A 25,764-nucleotide genomic window follows, 5' to 3' on the forward strand; every position below is an offset into this window, starting at 1 on the left:
ATGTTTTGTCCAAATATTACTATTTGTTTCATGAAAGTCAAGGCTAAGACTTTACTAGAGTGTAAATTTTAAGCCAATGAATAAACAGTTGGCTTCAAAAAACATTAAACTGACATGCAAAGCATTTGTTGCTCTGCCAGATTCTACAAATAAAAGCGACTTCTGCCAACATGGAAGAACTTGAATATTTTGGTTGGTCCTGAATTTGACTACCAGGTTTCACTAAGTTAATTTTCCAAAATGGGGCCTGACGTTACTGTTATACTCTTGTTTCCTCACACATTACCTCTTAAAACAAACTACTCACAATTGGCATCTTAATTTAAATATTAACCTCATATATTTTTTATAGTTTAGCAGGACATACCTTTCTAAAAATGTGATATCTTTACCTGACAAATGAAAATTTGAACATTTGAAAAATCAACCTTCATATTTTAAAAATTAAGTTCAAACTTGTCTTACCAAAGAATAAGCTAAGTTATTAAAATATTTAGATAACATTTTAGACGATAGGTATCAGGGAAATCAGCAGATTTTAAAGGTGAGGTTTTAAGCTGTTAGTCAAGTTCAGGTAACATTTTATTCCTGTCCTTGGCCTGCTCCTCCCTTAGCTGTCTCTCTAAAAAACAATAAGCACGTTTAAAATACGGAGTTTTGAGATTTATGATCAGTTGCAAAAACCTGCTTAACTACTGATTTGCAGTTTTGGCCAAGGTTTTTAAGTCTGTCATCAGAACTAATTACAGCAAACCTGAGATTATATACTCAAACTCTTCTTTTGGTGAAAGAATAGAATGTTCTGCTGAAAATCAGAAACACCCTGAGGGTTCCCAAAGAAGAATGCACTATCAAGTTCAAATTCTCAGAACCAGCGCTGCAAAGCTCAAAATTATTGTTCTTTAGTAAGGTGTTTTAGCCTGAAGTACTCAAACAGTAAACTGTAGTTACATTAATGCCATACCCATGGCCTGAAACATATTAACCTCAGTTAACAATACCTGACATTTACATTACTCATCTAATTCAGTCATTCTGGTGGTAGTAAATGTACATGTTAAAGCTTCGGGAACTGAAGTTACTACTGATCCAAAAAGAATCTTTATTTCACTGTGACCAGACGGAGAGGACAAATGACTACACTTTGGGGGCAACCTGGGTTTTCTAAGAATAATGTCCCCATTTTAATGCTTTAATGAGTAAAATGTCTAATTCAAATTAAAACAGATTAAAAGTAAAGTGTTCCCAAATGACATGCCAGCAGGGTTAACCCAAGAAAACCAGTCCCTTCCTCTCCCTCAAACCCTCTTCCCCTCCCACCCCCTCCTCGGCTGCACTGTTTTAGAGCCTTTCAAAACCCAGGCCCCGAAGAGTGGGGCCTTAGGCGTCATGGCTCCTCTTCTCAAATGAATCCCCTGCTACCTGATTCCACCATAATGCCATCTACTCAGGGAAAAAGCTCCCATCCACGTGGGACCTCTGAGTACGGGAAGTGGGCAACCTCTGGCCCCGGAGCAGGCAGAAGAAGAAGGGTCAGGGGAACTCTGGGTTCAGGGGCTCCCAAATCAGACCCTAAGGGAGGCCACTCCGGCAAGGCCTCAGCACAAGCAGAGTGGGGATGTGCCTGCAGGGGTCACTCATTGCTCTAAGGAAGTGGATCCAGGGGGAAAGGCGGGCAGAGACTGCAGGGAGATGCCTGTGCTGGGGCCCTCTGCATGAGAATACTCATACCTGCCTGCTCAAAGCGAACATTTTTCATGCTTCAGACAAAACCACTGGATTGTGTAGCGGATATTTCCCCCATGAAGGATTTTTTTAGAGGAAAATTTCCTATACTCTAAGTCTGTATTCACCTATAAGGAGTTTGAAATAAGACGTTGTAGCTAAGCAGGGTATGATCATATCCACAGAACCCAACAGGGAATATTAAATCATAAAATGTTAGATTTTCCAATATTTAGTCTGACTATCTCTCCATTATGAAATCTATAAGAAGGTACACAATCTCTTAAAATCTTGCTTTCTCTATTATACTGGCTTTTGTCACCTAAGTGGAAGCAAGATACTATTTTTGTTCTCGTAAATAGCAATTAGTTGCTCACTTATTCCAGAACACAGAAAAAAAATATATGCCACCACAAATAAGTAAAATTTGATTACTGTTTGTAAGTCTAAAAATAACAAAATAGGGCTTCCCTGGTGGCGCAGTGGTTGAGAGTCCGCCTGCCGATGCAGGGGACGCGGGTTCGTGCCCCGGTCCGGGAAGATCCCACAGGCCGCGGAGTGGCTGGGCCCGTGAGCCATGGCCGCCGAGCCTGCGCATCCAGAGCCTGTGCTCCGCAACGGGAGAGGCCACAGCAGTGAAAGGCCCGCGTACCGCAAAGAAAAATAAAATAAAATAAAAATAACAAAATAATACTACTACTAATATCATCATGACTCATTTTCTATGTTCCTGAATTTATATTATCAACCTAGAGAAAGTCTGTGTCGGACAGCAGACACCTCTGATGAAGGCTGAAGAAGGGAAGAGACCTGATGAAAGCCACAATAAGCAGTCCTTCACCTCCACTGGGCACCAAGAGGAGGTACCAAAATACCTAGGCCTACCCCCAAATCACAACATCCAGCTGTGGTCTTGTCCATCAGCTTGTGACAATTTCTCAAAGCCCCTTCTAGTTCGGACTACGAAACACACTTTGAGTGAAAACCACTTCCCAGGGCACCAATCCCTGTTATCCTCATTCATTCACTCAGTCTCTCCAGGAGTGATGGGGAAGAGGAGAAAAAATAATCAAACCATGTTTGTTCTTAGAAGGTTCAGAGTTACCCTGTCTTGAGTTATAACTGTCTAATACTATTATACCAATTTCTCTTCTAAGAACTATCTCATAATTTAAAGAACGACATGGCTGAGAGAGAGATTTAGGAAGACACTTCCAGGCAGAGAACGTGAATTTAAATCATCCTCTAAATACTACATTCTGTCCTTTTTAAAAACTGTGATATTTAATCTGAAGGTACACAAAAATTAATCAATTGCTTTTATTATGTGACTGTGAAATATCAACTCTACTGTCTCCAATAAAGAACCAATAATTACTTTTATAACATTAAGATAAAGTCATTTGTGAAGACAGTATCTTTCTTGCACTTATGACTAATCCATTATAAACAAATGCCAATCTTAAAAACACAGCTCCAGAATAAGTGCAGTTACATTGAGTACAGATAAGAAAGTACAAGGAGCTCATTGGCTATGCTATACCAAGTGGATGAAAAGTAAAATTGATTTTATACTGAAGGTCTATATAAATAAATAAATAAAATCCTATCTTTCTTTTTTCCTGTATGTATGCTTAGATTTCTTGTACAAATAACAGAATGCTCCATTTCATTCACTTCAGCAGGATGAGCTCTTTAGAAAAAGACTGAAAAAAGATTTGATAATCAACTTCCAAATTTTATGCTTATTTTTTTCTATTTCCATCAATTTCCCGACTTAGTTAACATGAACAGGAAAATCTTTTCAGTAAATTAAGCAACTGAAGACTCAAGTGAAGTCTCAAAGGTCTTGAAGAACTCTGGCAAGTCACATATATCCCATGTTGCTTTTGGTTTCCCACCTCTTCTTTGCTTCAAACCTAAAATGAAGAATATGAAAATCCCAATTTATTTCTAAATACTTTCCTGAAGTAACATGTTTACTAAGTGCCAAAGTAAAATAAACTTTAAAAGTTTTCACATACTCCATCAATTACAAAATAAACATCGAACAGGAGGAAGAAATGCCTCCATATTTATAATCTGATAAACATTCAGCAAAGATACAAAGAATAAAATGAATAACAATTACACATAAACTGGATTCACCAAATATATCACAGGATTTCTGTAATTCCTATGAATTTAGCAGAATTACTAATTTAAAAAATCTTGAACTCACCCCCAGGCAAGTTTCTTCTTTTTTCGAGCAACCTGTGAATTTTCAGCATCCTTTTTGGCTTTTACAAAGTTGTGGCAGGCAATCGCTTTGGCAATTTTTACACCAAGCTAAGAATTACACAGGAGGAAAAGTGAAAATAAATATTCTAGCTGATACAAGAATCACAGTGATACAAATACTCGAGAATTTGTGGGTATGAAACCCATGTCAGCGTTGCTTTAGACACGCTAAGAACAGAAATTCTTATGCTCGGCCCCCAAAACCACCGAATTACAACAAATGCAAAGATGTAGCTAGCCCCTATTCTCCTAACCTCCCACAGACCTTTATCCCAGCTGTACCAGCCTCCCAGTCTCCCAGACGGAACTCCTTCCCACACTAAGGCCCGTCGAGGGTCCACGAGGGCTGTGGATGAAGATCTTGAAGCGCTTTCAGCATTTCAGTAGGCCAGACAGGAATTTACCCCGATAAGGCTGCACAGGCTGACAGAGACATCCAGTTTCTTTGCTCTGGGCTAGAATTACAGAAACTCAGTATGGGTGTACCCGTTATCTCACGCTGATCAGAAGCTCAGATTGGCAGTCATAGATGTGATTAATAAAACACAGGAAAGCTAATTACTACTTCATAAACAGTTTGTGTGATGGGCAATCGCTTGTCACTCACTGATAGAAAAAGGAATACAAGGGGTGCCAAGAGGCAAAGAGGCGGGGCACCAGGACCACAGTACCGAAGTGTTCCCTCTGCCAGTCGCCCGTGCCTGCATGCTCCCCCCTTACACCCATCTGCCCCAGTGCTAGAAGGTTGAAGCAGAACAAAGCCTCCTCTCAGCCCCACCCCCGGAAGTCATCTCTAACTCAACCCAACAAAGTCTTTATTTCTTTATTTCTCTAGCCCTTCAGCTTCTGTGCCATAACCCATGGTACAGCTCTCTGACCACAGAGCTGTTCCTCGGCGAGCGTCTCCAGGACAGGCACGGTAATCCCCTAGTTTTGGTGGGCTCTGATTTTAAAAACGCCCAGCTATATGGATGGCTCAAAAGTATCTGTTAAGAACCCAGGTTAAACAACAAAGGCTAAAAATCTCTTCCTGGTATTTCTTTCCTTTTCTCTCTCTGTACACAGCCTACTGCATTTCAGTAGCCAGCAGACTTGTGGACGAGAGGCAAGGACCCAGAAGCTACTCTCAAGTCAAAGTATTACAGCCCAAGGTTTAGGGACCTGCTGGCCAACAGTGAGGCACGGCAGGCGGTCAGGGGCTCGTGTGTAAGGAGAGAAGCCGACTTAGGAAAGTGAGGTTTGACATGCCCAACACTCCTTTCAGCTCATCTTGGAGAACAGTTTCCTTTAGAATGAAACAAACAAGCAGTCATCAAGCACTGACTGGGGTTTATAAATGAGAACAAAAACAGATCTGATTTTTCAGTCTAGGAAAGAATACACATAAAGAAGGTAAGTAAATGGAAGCAATACGACAATCAAGCCGGCGTGCTGAGGTAGTCGACACCAAAAGGAAAGCCACTGAAGGAAGGAGGGTCGATTGTGGCTGTGAGCCCACCTGGGAAAGCAGACCAACTCGGAGCCTTCCTGACACTCAAGCCAACACTAGCAGCAGCATCTTTTTTCACAAGGACGACATTCATTCAACCAATATCACGAGGGCACAAATGCATTATTTTGCCAGGCACTGTTGCAGGCGCTGCAGATACAGCTGTTATAAAGAGGGCTTCGGGGGCAGCTGGGGAGAAGGGGTTGCCAGTTACATCTGACTGCTTCAATCCCGGACCTGTTCTTTTGGCTCTCTTTTCATTTCCAGTTCTTTATTACAGAAAAATTCATATAAGTCAACTATAAAAAAGATTAAGAATCAAAGGGCTATAGCATCATCATCTAAGGAGAAAACGAAGCTCTGGAAGAAAGCTCTGGAATCATTTATCACGAAGATGGATTTCCTATCAACTGAAACGCCATTCACTTGTCATAAATGTAAAAACATCAAGTTACGCCTGTCTGGTTAGGCTAGTCAAAACTGCAGTAACAAACAAACCCCCAAATCTCAGTGGCTGAACTTTTATTTCGTGTTTCACTTCATGTCAGCTGTGGACTGGCAGGTCTCTCCATCTTGTGGTGCCAACATCTCAACACGTGGCTTTCAAGGCGCTGTGGCAGAGTTAGAGACGGCCAGAGGGTCTCACGCTGGCTCTTTAATGCTTTAGTCCAGAAGCGACACACAGCGTTTCTGCTCAAAGCTGTCTGGTCAGAACTACTCACAATTCCACCTGGCTGCGAGGCGGCTGGCCACAGGGGTGCTGGGGGACATCAGGGGAACACTAAATGCACCTAATGAACTGTCTACTGTCATAACATGCAGCTTGCCGCCTGGGTTTAGGAGGTACGCTGGGTCTCTCCACATTCGTGTAGGATATTTAGTCTCCTCTCTGTCCCCCACCTCCAAAAGATAAAACACAGAACTCAGTATTTGCCTATCTAATTATATTCCTATGTTTTAGATAGCATATGCAAATTTGAAATATGATATAGTTTTGCCAGGATCACTCCCTAACTGAAGTTCCACTCAGCTAGTTTATCTTATATTTAAATTGAGCCTATACTTTTGAGCATGAAACAAAAATGACCTGAACTATATTTGCCACGTACCATTAACCCCGTGACAAAATTATTTCCTAAAACTGTTGTAAATTAAGACGCAGCTTACAGTTTTAGCTTACTGAAATTTCCCAGTATGGATTTTCTGGTTTGGGGATAGACAAACCAAAGAGCATCTCAGTGTGTCTGGACACTGACCGTGGTCATGTGATTTAAATGGGGCCTCTTCAGCATGGTCATATACTCTTACCATGTAAAAGATTTTAGTTTTCTAGCAACACGAAGGACAAACCCAGCACAATCAGCATCACAGTAAAGACTGAGAGCACATATGCCACAGAAGACATAGCATAAACTTGTTAAAAAGCATTCATTACAATGTAAGAAACATGTATTTACATGAGAGGGCTCCATCGCTTTGTAGACTAATTAAATATAGTAAATGATTAGGTACGCAGGCCATACGTTCAAGCAGACCTGTTTGTAGGAAAGGTATATTTTCTAACTGTATTTTGCCTGGGGTTAGGTTCAATGAAATGTTCTTTAACTGATGAACATTAAACAAGCCTGGTCTAATGCATTTTACAGAAAGAATCTTTTAGCTTGTAATGATGATGAAAAGTCTTATCAATGTTGTGTCCTTCCCATGCTTAAAATGAATGTTTCACTTATTCCTGTGGAGAAAGTAAAAAGAAAGGAAATATTTGGAAATATGAAAGGATCATGAGATCTTCTATAGAAGACACAGTTGAGAAGAAACATGTTTTCTCAGGCAAGATGACCAGCCCAAGTTCCAGAAGATAAAAGAATACCATGCTATGTTTCCGTATTACAAACAAACAATATAGGCCCACAAGAATCCCCCTTCTGCTTCTCTAAAAAGAAAAATGCATCTTCGTGCCCAATGTAAACATCACAAAAGCTTGGTCAATGGTTTTTATATTAAAAAACTGTTTCAGGTCATCAGATAACTATAGCAACACAATGTGGGAAGAAATTTTTTTAAACAAACAAAAATATATACAGAATTTCTTGTATGTGTAGCCAAAGTATCAGCATTTTCCATATAGAACATCCAATATTTTGCTGCATTTTAATTAAGGTGTCTAAACATTATCACAAAGAACTGCAAATTGGTCAGAGCAAACGGTAAGGAAAATTAAGCTCTAAAGGCTTTTTATCACCATATTTCAGGAACCAAGGGTGTAAAATGTTCTAATTTGGGATATATTAAAAGCCATAAAAGGTCTTTCAAAAAGATTAATGGTACTTTGCTTGGATTTAAGATAAGGGCTTTAGCTGGTTGGAAAAGCAGGGCCCTGGCTGGACCCTTGAGGCATTCATCTTTACAGCCACTTGGAAGATTTGTAAAAGCGTCTGCATAACCTCAAGCAAATGCACCCGGCGACATTTTTTTAATTCCTTTCAATTTTACAGGTTTAGCATGCGTAAATCATATTGGGTTGTAAAATAGATATAATGGCACATCTTGTAACACAGTAGAGATTTTTAAAAGACAAACTCGCAAAATAAAGTTCATTTTTCTCACTAAACCTTGCCCTACTGAAGTTTGCCGCTAATCATTTGAAGCATCTGATTCAAACAGCTTAATCTAGCATCACTGTAAACTTCTTATCCATTTCATAAAATACTTTACTCATCTTTGAATTACTAGCTTGTAACAGATTTATGAAGTTTTCCTCCCTTCTGAACACTTTCAAGGCACTTATTTAAAAATACCAATTATCATACTTTAACTTTTGATGGAATAATAGGTCTCTATGAAAAAATATTTATGCCATTCTCTTTTGTTCTTTAATTAAATGAAAACAGATGTTTTCTGAAGTAAAGCGGAACCATTACTGGAGCACTTAAAGTGTTAAGGTCTTTAATTTCTATATCAGTTTGGTCGACAATTCATGATTGTCTTTACTCGAGCTCAACATTAATGTCAAGCAAGTTACCTAGGAGACGAAAGAGATCAAAGAGACAAAAACCCCTCCAATGTCTGATTAATCAAGCCTGCAAACAGCTTATTTCTTTTCGCCTGCATGCAAGTATGAAAATGAGATTCTGGGAGCCGAACATTGTGCAGATTTGTTCATTCTTATCAGAACAAAGCCAGCGGCAGCTTATTTCATGGATCATTGGCACTGTCATCAGTGCTACACAGAACGGGTGACAGCTCCTCATTTTGAGGCTTGAACAAAATTAGCAAAAAGTCGGCACAAATTAGCCTCTCATCTTTTTGGTAATATGACATTATTCATTTACTTTTTATCCAATTTTTAATTTTTTCCTTGTCAGCTATCCCTTTCTAGTGTCTCCTGCATGGCATCACAAAATGCCTTCTTAGAAACAAGCAGAGAAATAGCCAAAGTTGAAATAACATGCAAAGTTCAAAAAGCAAAGAAGAAAAAGCACTTCCAAGGACTGATGATGCTTTATTTTTTTTTTTTAGTAACTTTCAAAACTTTGCAAAAATATTAACAGCTCAGAACACCATGCAGTTAAGGAGTTTTATGAAATCGCTAGTATATTTCAATAAGGAAGATGATGTGGCTAATGTATTTCACTCAAACCACAATTTAACATGGCAGGTGCTATAGTAGATTCAGGATGTCTCCACTCGGATTGGTACCTTTCTCTCCACGGTCATACCTGAGATGCCAAAGCTCTGAGGACAGCAAATAAGCTCTGCCATATCCAGGCATTTAAACACTGACTGTAAATCAAGTCTTTTTCTCTCTGTTAGAGGAAACAGCCCAATTTCACTGTCATCTTAAAATGTGCACACACAGGTTTGCATGTTTGTGTACTACTTACACCTATGTTGTGTACACAACTGTACAAACACCTATTATTTATTTTTATACCTACAACTTCATTATCAGTTAAATCCAAATGGTTTTTATTTCAAAGCATAACCCAACAAACCCTGTTTTTAAAATACATTATAAGATATATTTGTATAGACATATTACATATATGTGTGTGTGTGTGTGTGTGTGTGTGTGTATGTGATTCACCTTGCAATTTATAAAAAAATTTTGTATTTGGTCCATGAGGTATGAGAAGATAGACTTTGATTCATATCCTCAACTCTGATTTCATAGCGGAATAGTTTATATAACACCTGGTTTAATGATGACTGTTAAGGCTTCAAATTATATGTAGATTACAGTATTCCAAAGCAGGGAGAAAAGATGTTATACTGTTGAAATCACTCCCGGATACAGACATTTATATTCAAGCAACTTATTCCATTCATAAGGGAAAAAAGCATTAAAAAATTAACCATAAGCTGTTAGATGCTTTACACAGTCCCCATCAGAAAGACAGTTTTTTTAAAGAACTGTAGTACTGTTTTCAGCAATTTCTTTATCTCTGTTCTTCTAAGTAAGAAAGCTTATTAACAAGCTTTGAACTTAAAATCACATTTACAATAATGTGCCATCAACAGTTTTATAAGCTAATTAGAAAAAGATTAATTAATGACTGGCTGCTAATAAAATGGCAATCATGAAGAAAGAAACCATGGGTGCTAAGCTTCAACTACCACCAATTAAGAGCTAATTACAAACAAATTATATATGTGTTTTGCTGTGGGCTTTAATTTACTAAAATGGTTTTAATTAAACGAGAAAACATGCTGATTAATTGAACTGCAGAAAAAATCTACAGTATAAACTGTGCTTTGTCTGTCTCTTTAATTAGACTTGTAACATCTGAATTTTTTTTTAAGGTTTGTTAAAAGCACAGATAAACATAATTAAAAGAGAGTATAAGGAACACCATTCTAGGTGATCACCCAATCATACCCCAGAGGTTAAAAGAAAATGTCCTCAGTGCAATGAGATCTAAAAAGCACACCTAGAAGCCTGAAAGGAAAACCCATCCCTCGGTACCATTTTTATTTTTCTCTTGAAGTTGGAGCATTTCTAAAATGCTCCAACTTCAAGGATGTACACCATTTTTTATAGGAAAGAACGTATCTTTAGGTTCCACGTAAAGGAATTCAACTAGGCCTTCCCTCACCTGGATAGGCATAGCTGATTTTCCATACGATGTGCTAATTGTTCATCTATATGAAATAACTGAGTTACTTTTAAGAACTAAGGAGAACAAGGCTTCAAAGAATTAAAATCACCATTTAAAAGTCCCGCATACTATGCACAGACTACAAAATGACACACAGAGGAACATCTAAATTAAAAAACCACTGAGAAATGACCAAAGTTAATGAAAGTGAGTCAGTTCTAGATGATCCTAAATGGAAGCACACACCCCTCCCTCTGCGGCAGGCAGAGCGCAGCCGGCTTCCCCAGGTGGCTGATCACTGCCAACTAGCAAGAGCCTGTTCAGTGAGGGCTTTCTCTCCCTAGTGTCCTAGATTCTCTCCCAATGCTAATCAGTGAAATATACCACAAAGAAACTGGTCCTACACTCTGCTAACTGGAAAGAGAAAAAGAAAGAAAGAAAGAAAAAGTAAGGGATGGAAGTCAGCGTTAGGAAAATTTCAAATAGGGGCATAAAACAAATTTTGCCAGAGTTTGCAGGCATTAGATGACTTTGTATGAAATAATATATTCTTCATATACACCCCTCGTACTAGCAAAAAAGGAAATCTCCTTTCTGTAAAAATAAAATGTTGAAATGGAGATATTTAATTTTAAACTCTTAATATGTACAAATGAGTACTATTTAATGCATTTTCACTTTGTTTACCTTACCTTCAGTGGCTAGAAAACACAATAATTAAGAGAATAGAAAGCACCTGCCAGCCTTCATGGTTCTAATGATAAATTCTTACAATAGCTAATTGGAATACACGTTCAGCTTCATACCTGAACAAATCATTTTACCTTTGCAATCACGGCTGTTAAGATAGTTCTAAAAGTAGTCACAAAAACAGGAAGAAAATAATTTTGCTCTCTGGAATACAGAATAAAGAGTTTAGAACCATAAGACTTGCTTCACTATAATGTCTTTCAATTTAGTCTTTATTTTGTATGTGATGCAAACACCTTTCCTAAAATATCGAAGCTCTGAAAACAGCACTGATGAGAAGTAACTTCAAACTGATCAAGTTTGGCAGCATCCCTATCTCAAAAATGTAAACAAATGTTTCAATTCTGAACTCTAGATGTGAGAATGCTCCAGGTACTTTTTGATGGATAAATCTGTCAAAATTGTACTATTTGGGGCAGGGTGTTTTGCTTTTTTGCGCGCGGCGGGGGCGGGCAGTGAATTCAAGCTCTTATTCCATCAGACAACACAGCATGTACATCGACATAAAATTAATAACCAAAATGAAAAGGGTGAATTGTAGCCAGAATCCTCCCAGGGAAGCTAAAGCCTAACAAGGAACGGTACTGGAAAAGTTCTGAATGCTAGGGCCAAGTGCTGTAGCACCTGAAATATTTCTGAGAAAGGACCACTTCTCACATGTTAACATAAAATACAGATGCTATCTCCTCAAATGTGTGTGTGTGTGTGTGTGTGTGTGTGTGTGTGTGTGTGTATATCCCTCTCCAATGAGAATGCCTTCAGTTTTTCTAGGAAATGGCTCTAAAAATAGAACTTAGGCAACAAATTAATAATCTGCCCAAATTTAGAGAGTATTTAATATATTGAGCTAGGAAAGAATACAACTTAATCAATTCAAACATTAGTTTCTAAAAAGGCCACTCCTACCTTTGTTATTTAAATATTAACAAACTATTACTATTTCAACATTATTAAGTTTACCTATGTTTGGAATCCAAAAATCTAGGTAGTCTATTTAATAAATTTAATAAAGTTAAAATTAAATTCTCAGTTTAATTCATACTGCCAATGTAATATTTATCTATATCTATATCTATAAAAAGAATACTATCAAAGTGAGATACTTTTTTAAAATCATTTTATACTTGTGATACCTTGGTTAGGTTCTAAATAAATACTATACTTAACAGCACTAAAGGCTGAAGTCATTGCCTTAGGCCTCCATCCAGAAGTTGCAGCAAAAGAGCTTTAAAATGTGAAACATTTTATTCTTTACTCCAAACTGAAAGGTTTTGGCCTTAGCAAAGATGGTAGCAGATTATAACCAAAATATCTCAGATGTGAATATTAAAACCTTGCAAATTATTTTTTTAATGACTATTCTAAGTTATACGAAATGGTTATAACATTACAACATGAAGTATGTACTGATGTTTTCAAGGAATTAAGTTTAGCTGGTGCTGCCGAAGGCCATCCTGTTTGAGTCACTTACAGAAAAGGCAACCTTTAAGGGCATGAGGTATACAAAGCGCAAACCAAATTCACAGGCCACCTCCCTTCCCCGCTCATTTCTGCCCTGACATTGTACAGCTATAATTGAAAGCAATAGATGTAGCTAACGTAGGTGTGACCCATTCGATGGGAGAAACTCACTGCTGCCAAACCACGCTGGTTTTTATCTACAGCAGGCTACCACGAAGACGCCTAGAGAAAAATTCTCTTTCCAAAATGGGAGATTCAGCTGAAGTGCAGCTTACTTTATTAAATCTAGGCTTTAGCACTTAATTTTGAGATACTTGTTTCTTCTGGTTTCTACAAATTGGTATGATCTGGATTGTAACAAAGATGGTGTGCCAGAAAAGGCAAGTACCAAAGGGTGGCATTTTCGAGGATCACTATCAATGAATGGAACGCCCTTCCAATTCAGGCCTGAGGTTAACAAGCTACAAATGTGCTCAAACACCTGTGTGCATGTGCGTGTGTGAATGTACTCGTATGATATATATATATATAAATAGTATTGTTTAAAAAAAGAACTTTTGTTTTCAAATTAGAACAGTTTCATCAGTATGACACAAACCCAAGTGTACTTTTCCACTTTAGCTCTCCTCCAAGATTGTTAACAACAAAGAAGGATTTAATCAACAGGACTTTTCCACTTTAGCTCTCCTCCAAGATTGTTAACAACAAAGAAGGATTTAATCAACAGGAGGGACAGTCCCAAAGCGACCACATTACTACACGGCAAAACCAAACTTGATAGCACAATCTAGGTTTCCAACATGTGAACTTAAGCCATCCCCCAAACCAGATTAAATACATCTTTAACGTCATCATTAATTTAAGGGAATATGATTCTGGAAAAATATGTGCTTGCTGTGTCAAAATGCTAGCGCACTGACAGCTTTGTTCTGGCATGCCAGTTTGTTCTGTTTTGTTTTGCCCTGTTTTGAGGAACTGTTTTCAAGGCCCATTCTCAGACATGGCTCTTCTTTTGGCTTCATTTTTCTCAATACTGATGCCGCCCTATTGGTTTCACAGGCTTATAAATGTTAAACATCGAAAATTAGTTTCACTTATTATGGTTGGAAAAGGCTTTAAGAACTCTGGGGTCTGTGCCTCTGAGCAAAGGCTTTATCAGCAAGTCCCAGTCACTGCTTCTTAAAAAAAGAAAACGGTACTGATTAAAAACCCATATACCTGATTTCCAAAAGGACACCTACCATGCACATATACATTTAATTCATAAAGAGTTTCTGCCCCAAACTCACAATTACTTACTTTGCAAAATCCCATCTTTCATATCCACAGTGATTCGCACCAAGGAGATAAACATGGAAACTAAACCTCAAACTAAACTATTCATTCAAGAATTCCATCTTGATTACTTTAGGTATTCTTCGCGGGTGTTTAATTAACACGGCATCAGTATCTCTCCAATGTCTGTGTCTGACCAGCAAAAACTTTCCAGATGTTTTTCCACTTATACAAGTAAAAGAATAGGGCCCAAATTATTGTTTTGCCTTTTAATCAGAATTCTTTAACCCCACACTATATAAATTTCTTTTACTAGAACAAAGCATTATACTTGTATGGAAGTAAAAAGAACACTTGGGGAAAGTGTTTACTATCCTTACAAGTGCTAAAAATAGTATAAATTCCTAAAGCAATCTCATTCATATGCCATGAAGTGTGACAGGAAATAACAACTCTTAAAATGGAAAATACCTGGCCAGTATTATGCAATTCCCATTTCTAAAATAGCAGTCTGACAAAACAAAACACAGAAACTTAATATTCTCAAAGGAAACACAGATTTCTGAGGCCTCGGAGGCACTACTTCTGTTCCCTCTGACAAGCAGCTTCCTGCGGCAGGGAAAGGAGAGCTCACGCGTGGCCACTGATAAGGCAGACAAGGAGGGAGTGAACATGCAACCCTGGTGGACACAAGGCCACTGCAACCCCAGCCCTCCCAGCGCATCACTTAGGGAAACTGTATCCAATTCCCAATTGACCAGGTTACTGAGAGATTTAGTATAGATACATAAAAGATTCTAGAATCCGGTATCTCACTGAAGGCACATTTTAGATCTGATTTGCCAGGTAAAGATGAAAAGTACAATCAAATAATGTTTTCAAGATCTTACTGTAATAATAATTGTCTTGAGCAGGAAAACAATCAGCAGTGAATACTAAAACTAGCAAGTAAAGAACAGTGAGGAAAAGCGTATTTACAGTCTCAAATCATCTCCCACCTCTCCATACGATACTCATAATTATATAGGGAAGAACAGTAACGTTATAGAGGGGAAACCTGGAGACACCACCTTACCCAAATAATCAAAGGAACATAAGCAATAAATTGGACAAATAGATATCACATGCCTCCTGATATCTTGCACTGAGAAGGACACAGTATCATTTCTGTGATCTTCCTGCCAAAAAATGCATAACCTGAATCTAATCATGAGGAAGCCTCAGACAAACAAAAACTGAGGGGCATCCTACAACATAAGTGGCCTCTACTCTCCAAAAATACTAAGGTCCTGAGAAACAAAGACAGACTGAGGAAACATTCCAGATTAAAGAAGACTAAAAAGACATGACCAGAAAAAAGAAAATTTTCTTTTGCTATAAAGGAAATCAGTGACATATTTGGTAAATCTAAATAAGGTACATAAATTAGAAAGAATGGTAAAGCAAATGTTAACTGTTAACATTTTGCAAATTTTGCAACTTGCTGAAAGTTTGAAATTATTTCAAGATAAAAGATTTTTTAAAAAAAAATCAAAGTGTTCAACTCTTAAAATTTCAGCATTACTAACTTTACCTAAAAGGAACACAGTGCTGCAGTAAAGTAAATGCTTCTCTCTGAATTCCCCTGGCCTCTGGTATGGGTGCTAAAAAACAGAAAAAAGACAAAAAAGAACAATAGCCAGCCATGGATGGATCACGGGCAGCCCACATTCTAACGTTATAGACCAGGGCTGGCATTACTCTTTCTTCCTTTAGCAAGGCAAAGATCTGAGGAAACTTAGTGACTGAAGAAGCCACTACAATAACTAACAGCTAACACTGAAATCCTCCTGAGTTTGTGGTACCATTCAACACACCATCAAATTCACTGCATTCAAATGTAATACCTGAATCTTTCTACTTGGAAAGAGAATAATAAAATGCTATTATACTCAATGAATGCTATAATCAATGAAATCAAAATATGGTTATTTTAAAGATGAAAAGAGCAATTTTCAAACTGAAAGCACAAGAATATCATAGGCTAGGAGGGATGAATGAATCTTACCAAAAAAAAAAAAAATCCTTTTTTAAAATCTCACATTTTTGAAAGGCCACATAACTGCCATTTATGCTGCTTCTTACCTAGGTCCCAAACTCAAGCTCACAGCTTACTAATTTTCTTTAGATTAGCCATTAATAAATGCACATACATATACATAAACATTATAAATGGAAGTATCAATATCTAATGTGACAACTGATTTTAAGGCTTAGGGGGAAAAAAGAGACAACCTGTGAATCCCTAAGCCTTGCTTCTGAACTGGTTTTCTCCCCTACATGAAAGTATAAATCCCAAAAGATACCTGTGGCCAGCAACCAAAAAGAGAAAACAAGCCAACATACAGCCACCAATGGTAGATGTTTTGACATCAGCAGATGTAAGGGTGGAATGGTGTTTCCATAGAAGAATTTACTGAAATAGCAATTTCACCACTAGTCTTAGTTTAGAAAAAATGTTCACAAAAATGTGAATAAGAAAGATCAGTGCATGTGTCAAGAGTTTACACAGGTGACCGATGATATTCTCTATGTAATTAAACACCATGGAGTAGTTATAGTTTAAGAATGAGGCAAAGAAGGTAGGGATATATTAAAAAAGAAAGCTTTGATAGAGCTTTCTTCCTAGAAACTAGGACAAAAAAGATTTACAAAACAACAACAAAAAAACATATGCCAATTATGAGCTCTTTATGTGTGACTTTACCTAGCGATACCTGGCAGTCATTCCTAATTGGAGGAATATTCCTCCCAGAGGGTGCAAGTGAGAACCTTCTGATGCCTTGGTACTTGGAAAAAGAATATTCAATAAACCTACTAGTTTTATACTATAGACTACAGGTTTTTAAAAAAAGGCTGAAAATTCTTTAGGGTTGAGGCAACTACTTAGAATATGCAGTAAGAAAGCATTCTGGGGAGCAAGGGTTAGGAACATGTTGAGAGATGTGACATTAGAACACACGGCTGCCCTCAGGGAGAGTTAAACTGAGTTAAAGATGCAAATGGAAAAAGAAAGCTAGCCTTTTAATCATAACTGGCAAAAAGCTCTCTGAACTAGATGAAATCTAGGGGTTGAACATTAATCATGGATTATTTCCAGCACAAGATTTAGATCAGAATAATTTAATAACATTAAAGACAAAAATAAAACCCAGCATTTCGAAATAAAAGGTGGATTTAAGAGGGAAGAAAACGGAAAGGAAAATCTTAGGTCAAATATTTGAATACTGAACTCACTCATGATCACAGAAAGAACATATGCTCATTTTAGAAGATCTGGAAGCACAGAAGAGTGTCATCAGTTGGGCTGACTCACCTCTCGAGTAGCTAGCTGATTGCTGAGCTCCTCAGCCTTCTCAATGTTCCACTCTTCCACAGCCTGGTCTATGCTCTTTTCAAGGCCCGACTAGAAAGAAAAGAAACCTAAAAGTTAGAGGCAAGAAAGAAAGGCAAACATTTGCTAGTAAAGACTACGTCACAGGACCACACCAAACACATTACACATTTAGACTACTTAATTTTCACAATAATCGTATACGGTAGTTGGTACCACTCCCATTTACTGATGAGAAGGTTCAGAGGTATTAATAACTTAGCCAAGGTCAGATCATTTCCTGAACTAAGAAAAAGGAGATGCAAATCCAAACTTCTGTGACCCTAAGGACTACGCTTTCCCTTAATAACAATATAATGCTAATGATAATAAGTTAGAAATTATGGCATGCTTATTATGTGGTACACCCTGTGCTTAGTACTATAAGAAAGCTCATTTAATCCACATAACAGCTCAATGAAATTATACCGTTATCCTGTTTTGAACATGGAGAAACAGAAGCTTAGACTCACTAATTTGGCCAAGGTCACAGCGTCTGTAAATGTTAAAGCCACCATCACATGAATCTAGGTTTGCCCAGAGCCTGTATTCTAAACCACCATTTTCCTCTGCCTCTTTTCACTATGGCCTATTCCTGTAACTTGAGACTTTCATTCAACAGCCCCTCCTAGTCTCTGACGATGGGATGGGTACTAAGTTGGATATTAAACATGGGAAGAAAGTTACATATAAGAATGATTGTACTTTCCTATGGAAATGTTATTTACTAGTTGAAGATACTTCAGGAAATCACAATGGAAATTTTCATGGGATCACCAAACAGGCTGTGTAGGATACATCATACTTTATGGAAAGATGCTTCTTAGAGTTAAATAACTGAGTTTTAGCTTATGGAAATAGTTACTAAAGAAAATATAACTTTTTAAAAATAGTCTAATATATGCTTCTTAGAAGAAAATTTTATCCCAACGATGGCTTATCTAGTGTATCTTCCACATTTTCAGTTAATGGACTTCTCCCTCCTTGACCTAATAAAAGAAGTCCAGGGAATGTCTCTTCCAGCAGTATACTGCTTGATTATACCAGTCAACTAAGAGAAACTTTGCTCCCATGTAGCCTTTACTGAAACAAGATTTTAAAAATACCCACACAAAATCTGCCTAAAACGATTTTTGGAAACAAAGACCAGCAAGGTTGTCACTGATGTCTGCGTTAAAGTGAAGACTGTTCCTTCTCTCGATCCCTCATTCGACAACCCAAGGGCCTGGAGGATGATTAGGCTTCTTTTACTTGCTCCCGACTGGAGCCTGAGGCTGGCATTCAATAGCCTCTCAGAGCCTCAGAGCCCAGGCCGTGCTGCTCTACTGTCCTTTTCCCATTCTGGTCCTGTGATCATCCACCAGTCTCCAGAAATTTCTCTTTTTTGTATTTCTGCAGAATTCTTCTCCTGATAGTCCAAACAACGTCCTGGACTCACTCTTCCAACATCCTTCATTTTCAGTGCCTGCTAAATAATACCCCACCCCAGAATCTATACTCAAGGCCAGGGATTCTCCAAGTGTGGTCTGTGTATCAGGTCAGGTCTGCGAGTGATGCCAGTCTAGGAACTGAGCTTGTGCCAGTGTGCAAATCAATTACCTGACTACGCACAGGTTTGTCTAGCTGACTTTTTTCAGGGGAGGAAGGGTATGGGATGGGGACAACAAGACTTTCTCAAAGAAGGAAGTAGTACACTGAGTTACACTCAGGCACAAGTTCTTTATTTCCTGGAAGCCCAATACTTTGAATACGCTTGCTCTAGGCCATGTAAGAGCTTTACAATCTAGGATTCTCTCTAAACACAAGATTCTGTCCTTCCACTTACCCCAAGTCCTCGGAGCCAGTGAACCGGCCTTGTCTTCATTTGGAACCCCATACTCTGTCACCATCATATTTATTCTCACAGTCCTTCAGCCCCTTCCTGGAGTCTCCTATCCTGCCTCTCTGGTCTGCAACCCATGATTAACCTTTTCAAACTGGACTCTAGGCCAAAAGTTCTCAAAGTCTGAGTCTGGACCAGCAGCATTAGCACTACTTGAGAACTTGTTAAAAATGCAGATTTGAATCAGAAACTCTGGGGTTGGGGCCCAGAAATTCATTGATTCTAACCAGGCTAAAGTTTGAGAACCACTGACCTAAGCAATACCTTAGGCAACTAAGCAACTTTCTCCAACATCACATCTTGTTTTGGTCGTTCCCAACCACTTGTTTCCACTACTTTAACATCTAGGTGTCCCAGCAAAGTCAGAGAAAATCAAATGACTCAATTCACTGGCTTTACTAAACGCTCTTTATCAAACTCAGCTGGGTGGGCTCTCAGTTCTGCCCTTGAAAGTTCCCACACTCCTTTAAGAAGTTGTTGCATGTCTTTTTCATTTTTTCAAATACCCTCAACCCTACCTCCTTCCTTTTCAGCAGATTATACTCTACCCCTACTTCATGAGAGGCTGAGGTGGTGGGAGAGAGGGAAGAGGATAACCAAGGGTACTTATGTACTTTCTATAATCTTCCTCTCACCCGCTTCTCACTTACTCTGTTCTTCCATCCTTACTGCCTCCAAGAAGGAATCATCTCTCTTCCCAAGACTTATCCCACCTCCTGTGCTCATCATAATTCCACCTGCTTACATGTTAGCCAAAACCCTTCTCTCTAAATTTTCTCCTCTCTCTCTCTTTTCTCCATCTTTCTCTCATCCTATAAATAAGCTTGTCCTCCCCAATCTGGACCAGGGGCTGGATGAGATGACACAGCTCACCTCCCTCAAACTGATTTCTTCTTATGTCGGTACTTCATCTCTCTCGAAAGCAGTATATCAGCTGTCCCGTGTCATCTCCCATTCTTCTCTATTCCTTCTGTCCTCATCATTCCTCTGAAACTGCTCCCTCTACAGTCATAAATGATACCATTTGTCCTCCCATCATCTCTTATGTCAACTACATCCTCATTCTTAAAACTATCTCCCCAAATGTCTATCTTAACTCTCCTCTGATGCCCTTTATCTCCTCCTATTGTCCCCTAATTGTAGCAGTCCTCAAGGTTCTGTGATTGGCCCCCTTTTCTTCTTACTCTTCCCTCTCCTCAGTATTATACTCGATCCTAGGCCTTCAATTATTTCTTATAAGCTGCTTTGTATCTCTAAATAATTCAAAACACCTGACCTCTCCCCTGTACTAAGACCTGTGTCTCCAGCTGCTTGCTAGTCATCTTCATGTTGAAGGCCTTGCAGAGGCAGGGTCTTCCATGTTTATCATGTGGAAAAGCAAGCTCATCAATTCCTGCCCCGACTCTCCTTCAGGGGTGACCCCTAGTCACCCCAGAGAGAACCCTCCGTTATATTCAACGCCTCCGATCCCTGGCTCTTATTTTCACTCTGTTTTTGTAGTGTTTCTCATGTCTCCCTTCTGCGCTTCCTCAGGGCCTCATCACCTCTTGTTTGTAAGGTTTCAACCCTCGTCAAACTAGTCTTCTGTTTTCCTAAAGCATATCCCATGTCATTACCCAGCTCCAAACACTATCACTTCTTTCCTCGTTTTGAATAGCACCCAAATCCCTTCACAACAGGGTCCCCAAATGCTTTCTCAGCCCCATCTTGGGCAAGGTTGTACTTCCTATGCTCTGGCCACATTTACCAGTCTCTTCATACTCCCTGTGCCTCTGGATGTGTTTCTCTTTGAAAAATCTTAACCACCCTTGTAAGTCTCATGTCGAACGTTACCTTCTGTATCTCTGCAGGTTCCCTCATGCCTATACACCCGCTGACCCCACAGCACCCTCCCCAATGCCCAGTACCTAACCGCTCCCTGCTTGCTGCCGTGCCTGCACGCCACGTCTCTCTCCAGCACTTTCAACTCAGCAACCTAACAGCATCCATTCTCCAGCCTGTCCTGCTTATTCCACATAATAGGTCTGCTTGTTTCCCTCTAATTATTTAGGCTTCCTGAGATTATTTAGGACCTGGGTGCTGTACACCTTTACTCCAGGCCCTAGGATAATGCAGATCTCTTTTTACTACCAATGCCCAGGAACTAAACCAGCAGTCTGCTTATTTAGTGAGGCATTTCGCTGCAGCAACTGGCTAACTTAACACCCTTTGGTTGCCACAGAGCCACAGCTTACAGTTAATGTCACAAAGTGGAAAACAAGAACATTCCCCTTTTCTGGAAACTTATATGAACTGCTGGCCGATAGGTATAATTTTCACTTAAAAATAAATTAGCTAAAATTACAAATCTCTCTCTCCACCATCAACTAACTCCCATTCCCCCAGCCATTCCAAGCAGCATCTAATATAGTGGAAAGAGTGCTGGACCAGGAGTCAGAGGACACAGTCACAGCGCCAGGTAAAGGAGGTACTTAATTCATAAGGCTCCGTTTCTTTAAAGAAAATGAGAGAATCAGCTTGGATGACCAAAATTCTCTCCTAGAAATAAAATCCGAGAATTCCACTTACATGGTCAACTTTGATTTTAGCTCTTTTAAAAGTTTTTTTTTTTATTTCAACAAAGTTTCACTACACATGTTTCTTTTTTTCCTCCCTTTTCTTTTTTCTTTCTTTCTTTCTTTTTTTTTAGCAATTTATTTAAGTAAAATATAATAGTTCTTTTTGGCTCTGAAAAATTTCTGGTTCCATAGGCACACCCAAACTCTCTGCTTCTGTAAGAAGATACTACTAACATTCCAAATATTTTCAAAATGCTCATGTTAAAACAAACACACAAAAAAAAAACCGGAGGTAAAACATTTCCATCACCTTAAGACTAAAAGTTAGTAATAGTTTACAAAGAACATGGTTGCTGAGGTCAGACCTGGGTTCAAATTATAGCTCCTCTACTTACTGGCCAAGAAACCCTGGGTTTTGTCCCTAAACCTCTATAAGGTTGCAGTTATCTCACCTGTAAAATGAGAATAATGCCACATTCTTTGCAAAGTTATGGTAAAGGTTAAAAAAAAAAAAGTAAAATACCTAGCAAAGTTTTTAGATCATAGAAGTCATTCAATAAATAAGCTATTTACATTGTATCTATCAGGATACCATTGAAACAAAAAGAAGGTTCAGCTCTGTATTACTACAGACCTCATTATAGTTTGTCAAGGGCTCAGACCCAAGTATAAGACCCAAGATTTCAACTGTGAGTCAGTAAGTAGTCTCATGAAATAAGATTTGAGTATTAAAACTTTCTAAAAGTCTTAAGTTGGACCCCAGAGTAACCTTTATTGGAATTATCTAGGGCATCTTTCATACCACAGGAGTGGCAGGGGGCACAGAAGCACTGCTGATACTCTGCAGGTCCTCAGCATGCTCCTAAGAGGCCTTCTGGCAGGAATCGAAATTGAGCTTCAGATATGCCTCAGTACAGACAAACTTAGGGATGGCAATTTGGCCCCAGGTGGAAAATCATCTAAGGCCAGTATCTGACAGGTTCCCATGAGGCAATAAGTAAGCCCTTATTAACAGTTTTGTTGCAGACGTCAAGGCAGCACTATAAATATCTAAGAAATGTGTGGGTATGAGGTTTAACATTAAGGACTAACCATCCATGTGTGTGTAGTAAAATCTCTTAACATACCGATTAAAGCTCTTTAAGTCAAACTGTAACAATATATTTCTAGAGAAATTTTGCTATTAAATATTTATTCAGATAACATATTCAATTTTCAAACCTTAATACAAATGAAGTGTCCACTCAAGTTTGTTGTTCTATGATTAGACCTAAATACCTAGGGGAAAAAAATTAGGTAATCTCTCCATAAAGGAGGAAGAAAAAAAAGAACTAAGAATTAAGTGCTACTACTTTTACATAAAAATCACGCCTACCTAAATTATTTGAATCAGGTAAGTAAAAAACTAAGTTGGACTGTTACTTCAGAAAAATCTAGATTTGGGACTATTTTACTTTTCAACCTGCTCTGTTTTCTTAGACAAATCATGCTAGGCTTCAGTTTCTTCATCTGTATTGTGAGAATAATACTGGCCATACTACCCACCCGACGGGGATCACATAAGGATGACGAGAGAATGGTTTGTACCTGATCCCAGGGGAACAACATGGTACCTCTACACCCCACCATCCACCCTACCCACCCAACACCCGCCCACTCAAGGCAACCAGCCTGTGATCTTTGTATTGGCGCTCCGTGTAAGATTCTAGTAAGAAAGAGTATTCTGCTAAAAAAATAAGTTTGAAAAAAGCCGTACTATACAATAGCAGCTTCCTCTCATAAACAACTAAAAATTATCAAAGACATTGTGCAGTTACTCTCAAAATTTTTAAAAGTACCTCTGGTTTTTCTTGCCAAAAAGTATCCATTAAGTATACATAAAACTACTTTCAAAAAGGACTGACTAATCAAACTGATTCAACTAAAGAATACTTGAGACATTTATAATGAAATTGAGTAAAATTTATTCTAAAGAAATTCCCACATAGACACAAAACAATTGTTATGATTACAGAATTATTGATAAGTGCCGGAACTGCTGCCATTAACACAATTATAGCTGTATTTAATACAAAGAACACTTTAAAACAGCTTTGGATATTAGGAAGATTACATTTTAAAAATATAAGTCTCTCTGCACTGTCAGGGAAGCAGGTGACAGCAGTGTTGTAAATACACATCCTTGGTTGAGCAACAGTTTTGGCTTGGCAGTGGAGAAAGAAAGAAAGAGAGAGAGAGAGAGAGACAGAGGAGAGAGAGAGAGAGAAGGAAGGAAGGAAGGAAGGAAGGAAGGAAGGAAGGAAGGAAAGGAGGGAGGGAGGAAGGAAGGACAGAGAGAGAGAGAGAGAGAAGGAAGGAAGGAAGGAAGAAAAAGAGAGAAAGAAAGAAAGAGAAAAAGAAAAGAAGGAAAAGAATAAAAAAGAAAAAGGACAACACGATAGATGTAAGAAGTTTGTTTTGTTTTACCATTCTTGAGAGTTGAGTGATTGAGCGAAAAGAGACTAAAAAGGGTCTCTGAGATATGGTAACAGATCAGCCTCTGCTCCAGAGAAGTAAAATAATGGACTATAAATCCATGCTAGTTTTGTCCATACTGCAACACGGATTTTCATGATCCTCTCTAGATTTCTTGGGCAGTGCTATTATCTGCTGAACTTACATTTATTCTTAGCATTTATCTTGGTGCCCCCCGTGTGGACATTCTTTAATGTCTATCTACTCTGTTGGATTCACAGTAGAGACTTTAGCATGACAGCAAAAGGGGCGCATGTGATACAGTGATCCCAAACCAAAGAATGAGTGTGAACCTGCTGGCGTGCAGTTAAGCTGAACTACCAAGAGAATATGAGATAATCTGGCTTCACCAAATCCTTCCTTTCCTCTATGCTTGCACTTATTTATAGAATATTAAGTGCTGGCAACATCCTGGGCAGATACAAGCCTGGCCGGCATCAGTTTCCTTGTTTAGGTGATGCCATGACTTTCTTGGGCAGATGCCACTCATACAGAGGAATGCCTACCATTAGGAAAAGCCAAACTTATAAAACAGATCAACAGGTGATTATAAAAGGGTTTAGAGCGGTCTTCCCTTAAACAGAAATTCCTTTTTAAAATGGTGTTTGACTTATAATTCTTTCTAGAATTCGTCTAATGTACGATGCGAGACAGAACACTAGTTCCTAAAACTGAGTTGTTTATAAGATTTTGCACATGAAATCCTAGTATCCTTGATTAAAGTTACTCTTCACAAATTCTAAATTTTAGACAAAGAATAAGTTGGCCTTATCTTGCAAGTATCAAGAAGGTACAATTTCATATATGTAGGGAAATAAAAATATTCTAATACAGATAGATTGTAAAAAAATGCCTTCAAAATTTCTACTTTTTAGAAAGGCTAAAATCTGAATTTCATAGCTTTAACTTCACTAAGAAACAATTCAGACATTCTAAAGTCAATACAGCTATGAGAAAACACAACAAATACTCTAACAGTTGAAGATCAAAGACCACCTAAGTCACAAATAAAACTTTAAAAAATATTTCCTATGAGAACCAACATTTAACCGTTTCTTCCGTCAAAAGAACAATCCATTCAGAGGTTGGGACTCTAAAGCAGGCAGGCCAGAGATGGCCCGTGGACCGCTGCCATCAGCATAAGCCTCCTCCCTCAGGCTTCGGGACAGGTTTGGTACAGTCAAGAGCATCCTCCTGGCAAGATCCCTCCTCCCGGCCCACCAGAATCACAGGAGTCAAGAGCACAGCAATCACACTTTAAAATGCTCACCAGCCCCTTGGGCAGTGAAGCTGGAGAACTGAGAATGGCGCAATAAAGC

The 25,764-nt window shown here is 38.6% G+C and overlaps 1 protein-coding gene across 6 annotated transcripts in view; it reads right to left on the reverse strand.

Moving 5' to 3' along the window:
- Positions 1 to 3,031: 3,031 nt before the first annotated feature.
- FAM204A (family with sequence similarity 204 member A) overlaps positions 3,032 to 25,764 on the reverse strand; it is a 32,021-nt gene continuing 9,288 nt past the window's right edge. For all 6 annotated transcript variants that reach the window (XM_024756077.1, XM_024756078.1, XM_024756080.1 and 3 more), the window contains exons 6-8: positions 17,435 to 17,524; positions 3,947 to 4,053; positions 3,032 to 3,644 (exon numbers count right to left, since the gene is read on the reverse strand). In XM_024756077.1, coding sequence (XP_024611845.1) covers positions 3,593 to 3,644; positions 3,947 to 4,053; positions 17,435 to 17,524 — 249 coding nt within the window. In that variant the 3' untranslated portion in view covers positions 3,032 to 3,592. The remainder of the gene's footprint in view (positions 3,645 to 3,946; positions 4,054 to 17,434; positions 17,525 to 25,764) is intronic.

This window comes from Neophocaena asiaeorientalis, unplaced genomic scaffold (assembly GCF_003031525.2).
Source record: "Neophocaena asiaeorientalis asiaeorientalis breed wild unplaced genomic scaffold, Neophocaena_asiaeorientalis_V1.1 scaffold85, whole genome shotgun sequence".
NCBI lineage: Eukaryota > Metazoa > Chordata > Mammalia > Artiodactyla > Phocoenidae > Neophocaena > Neophocaena asiaeorientalis.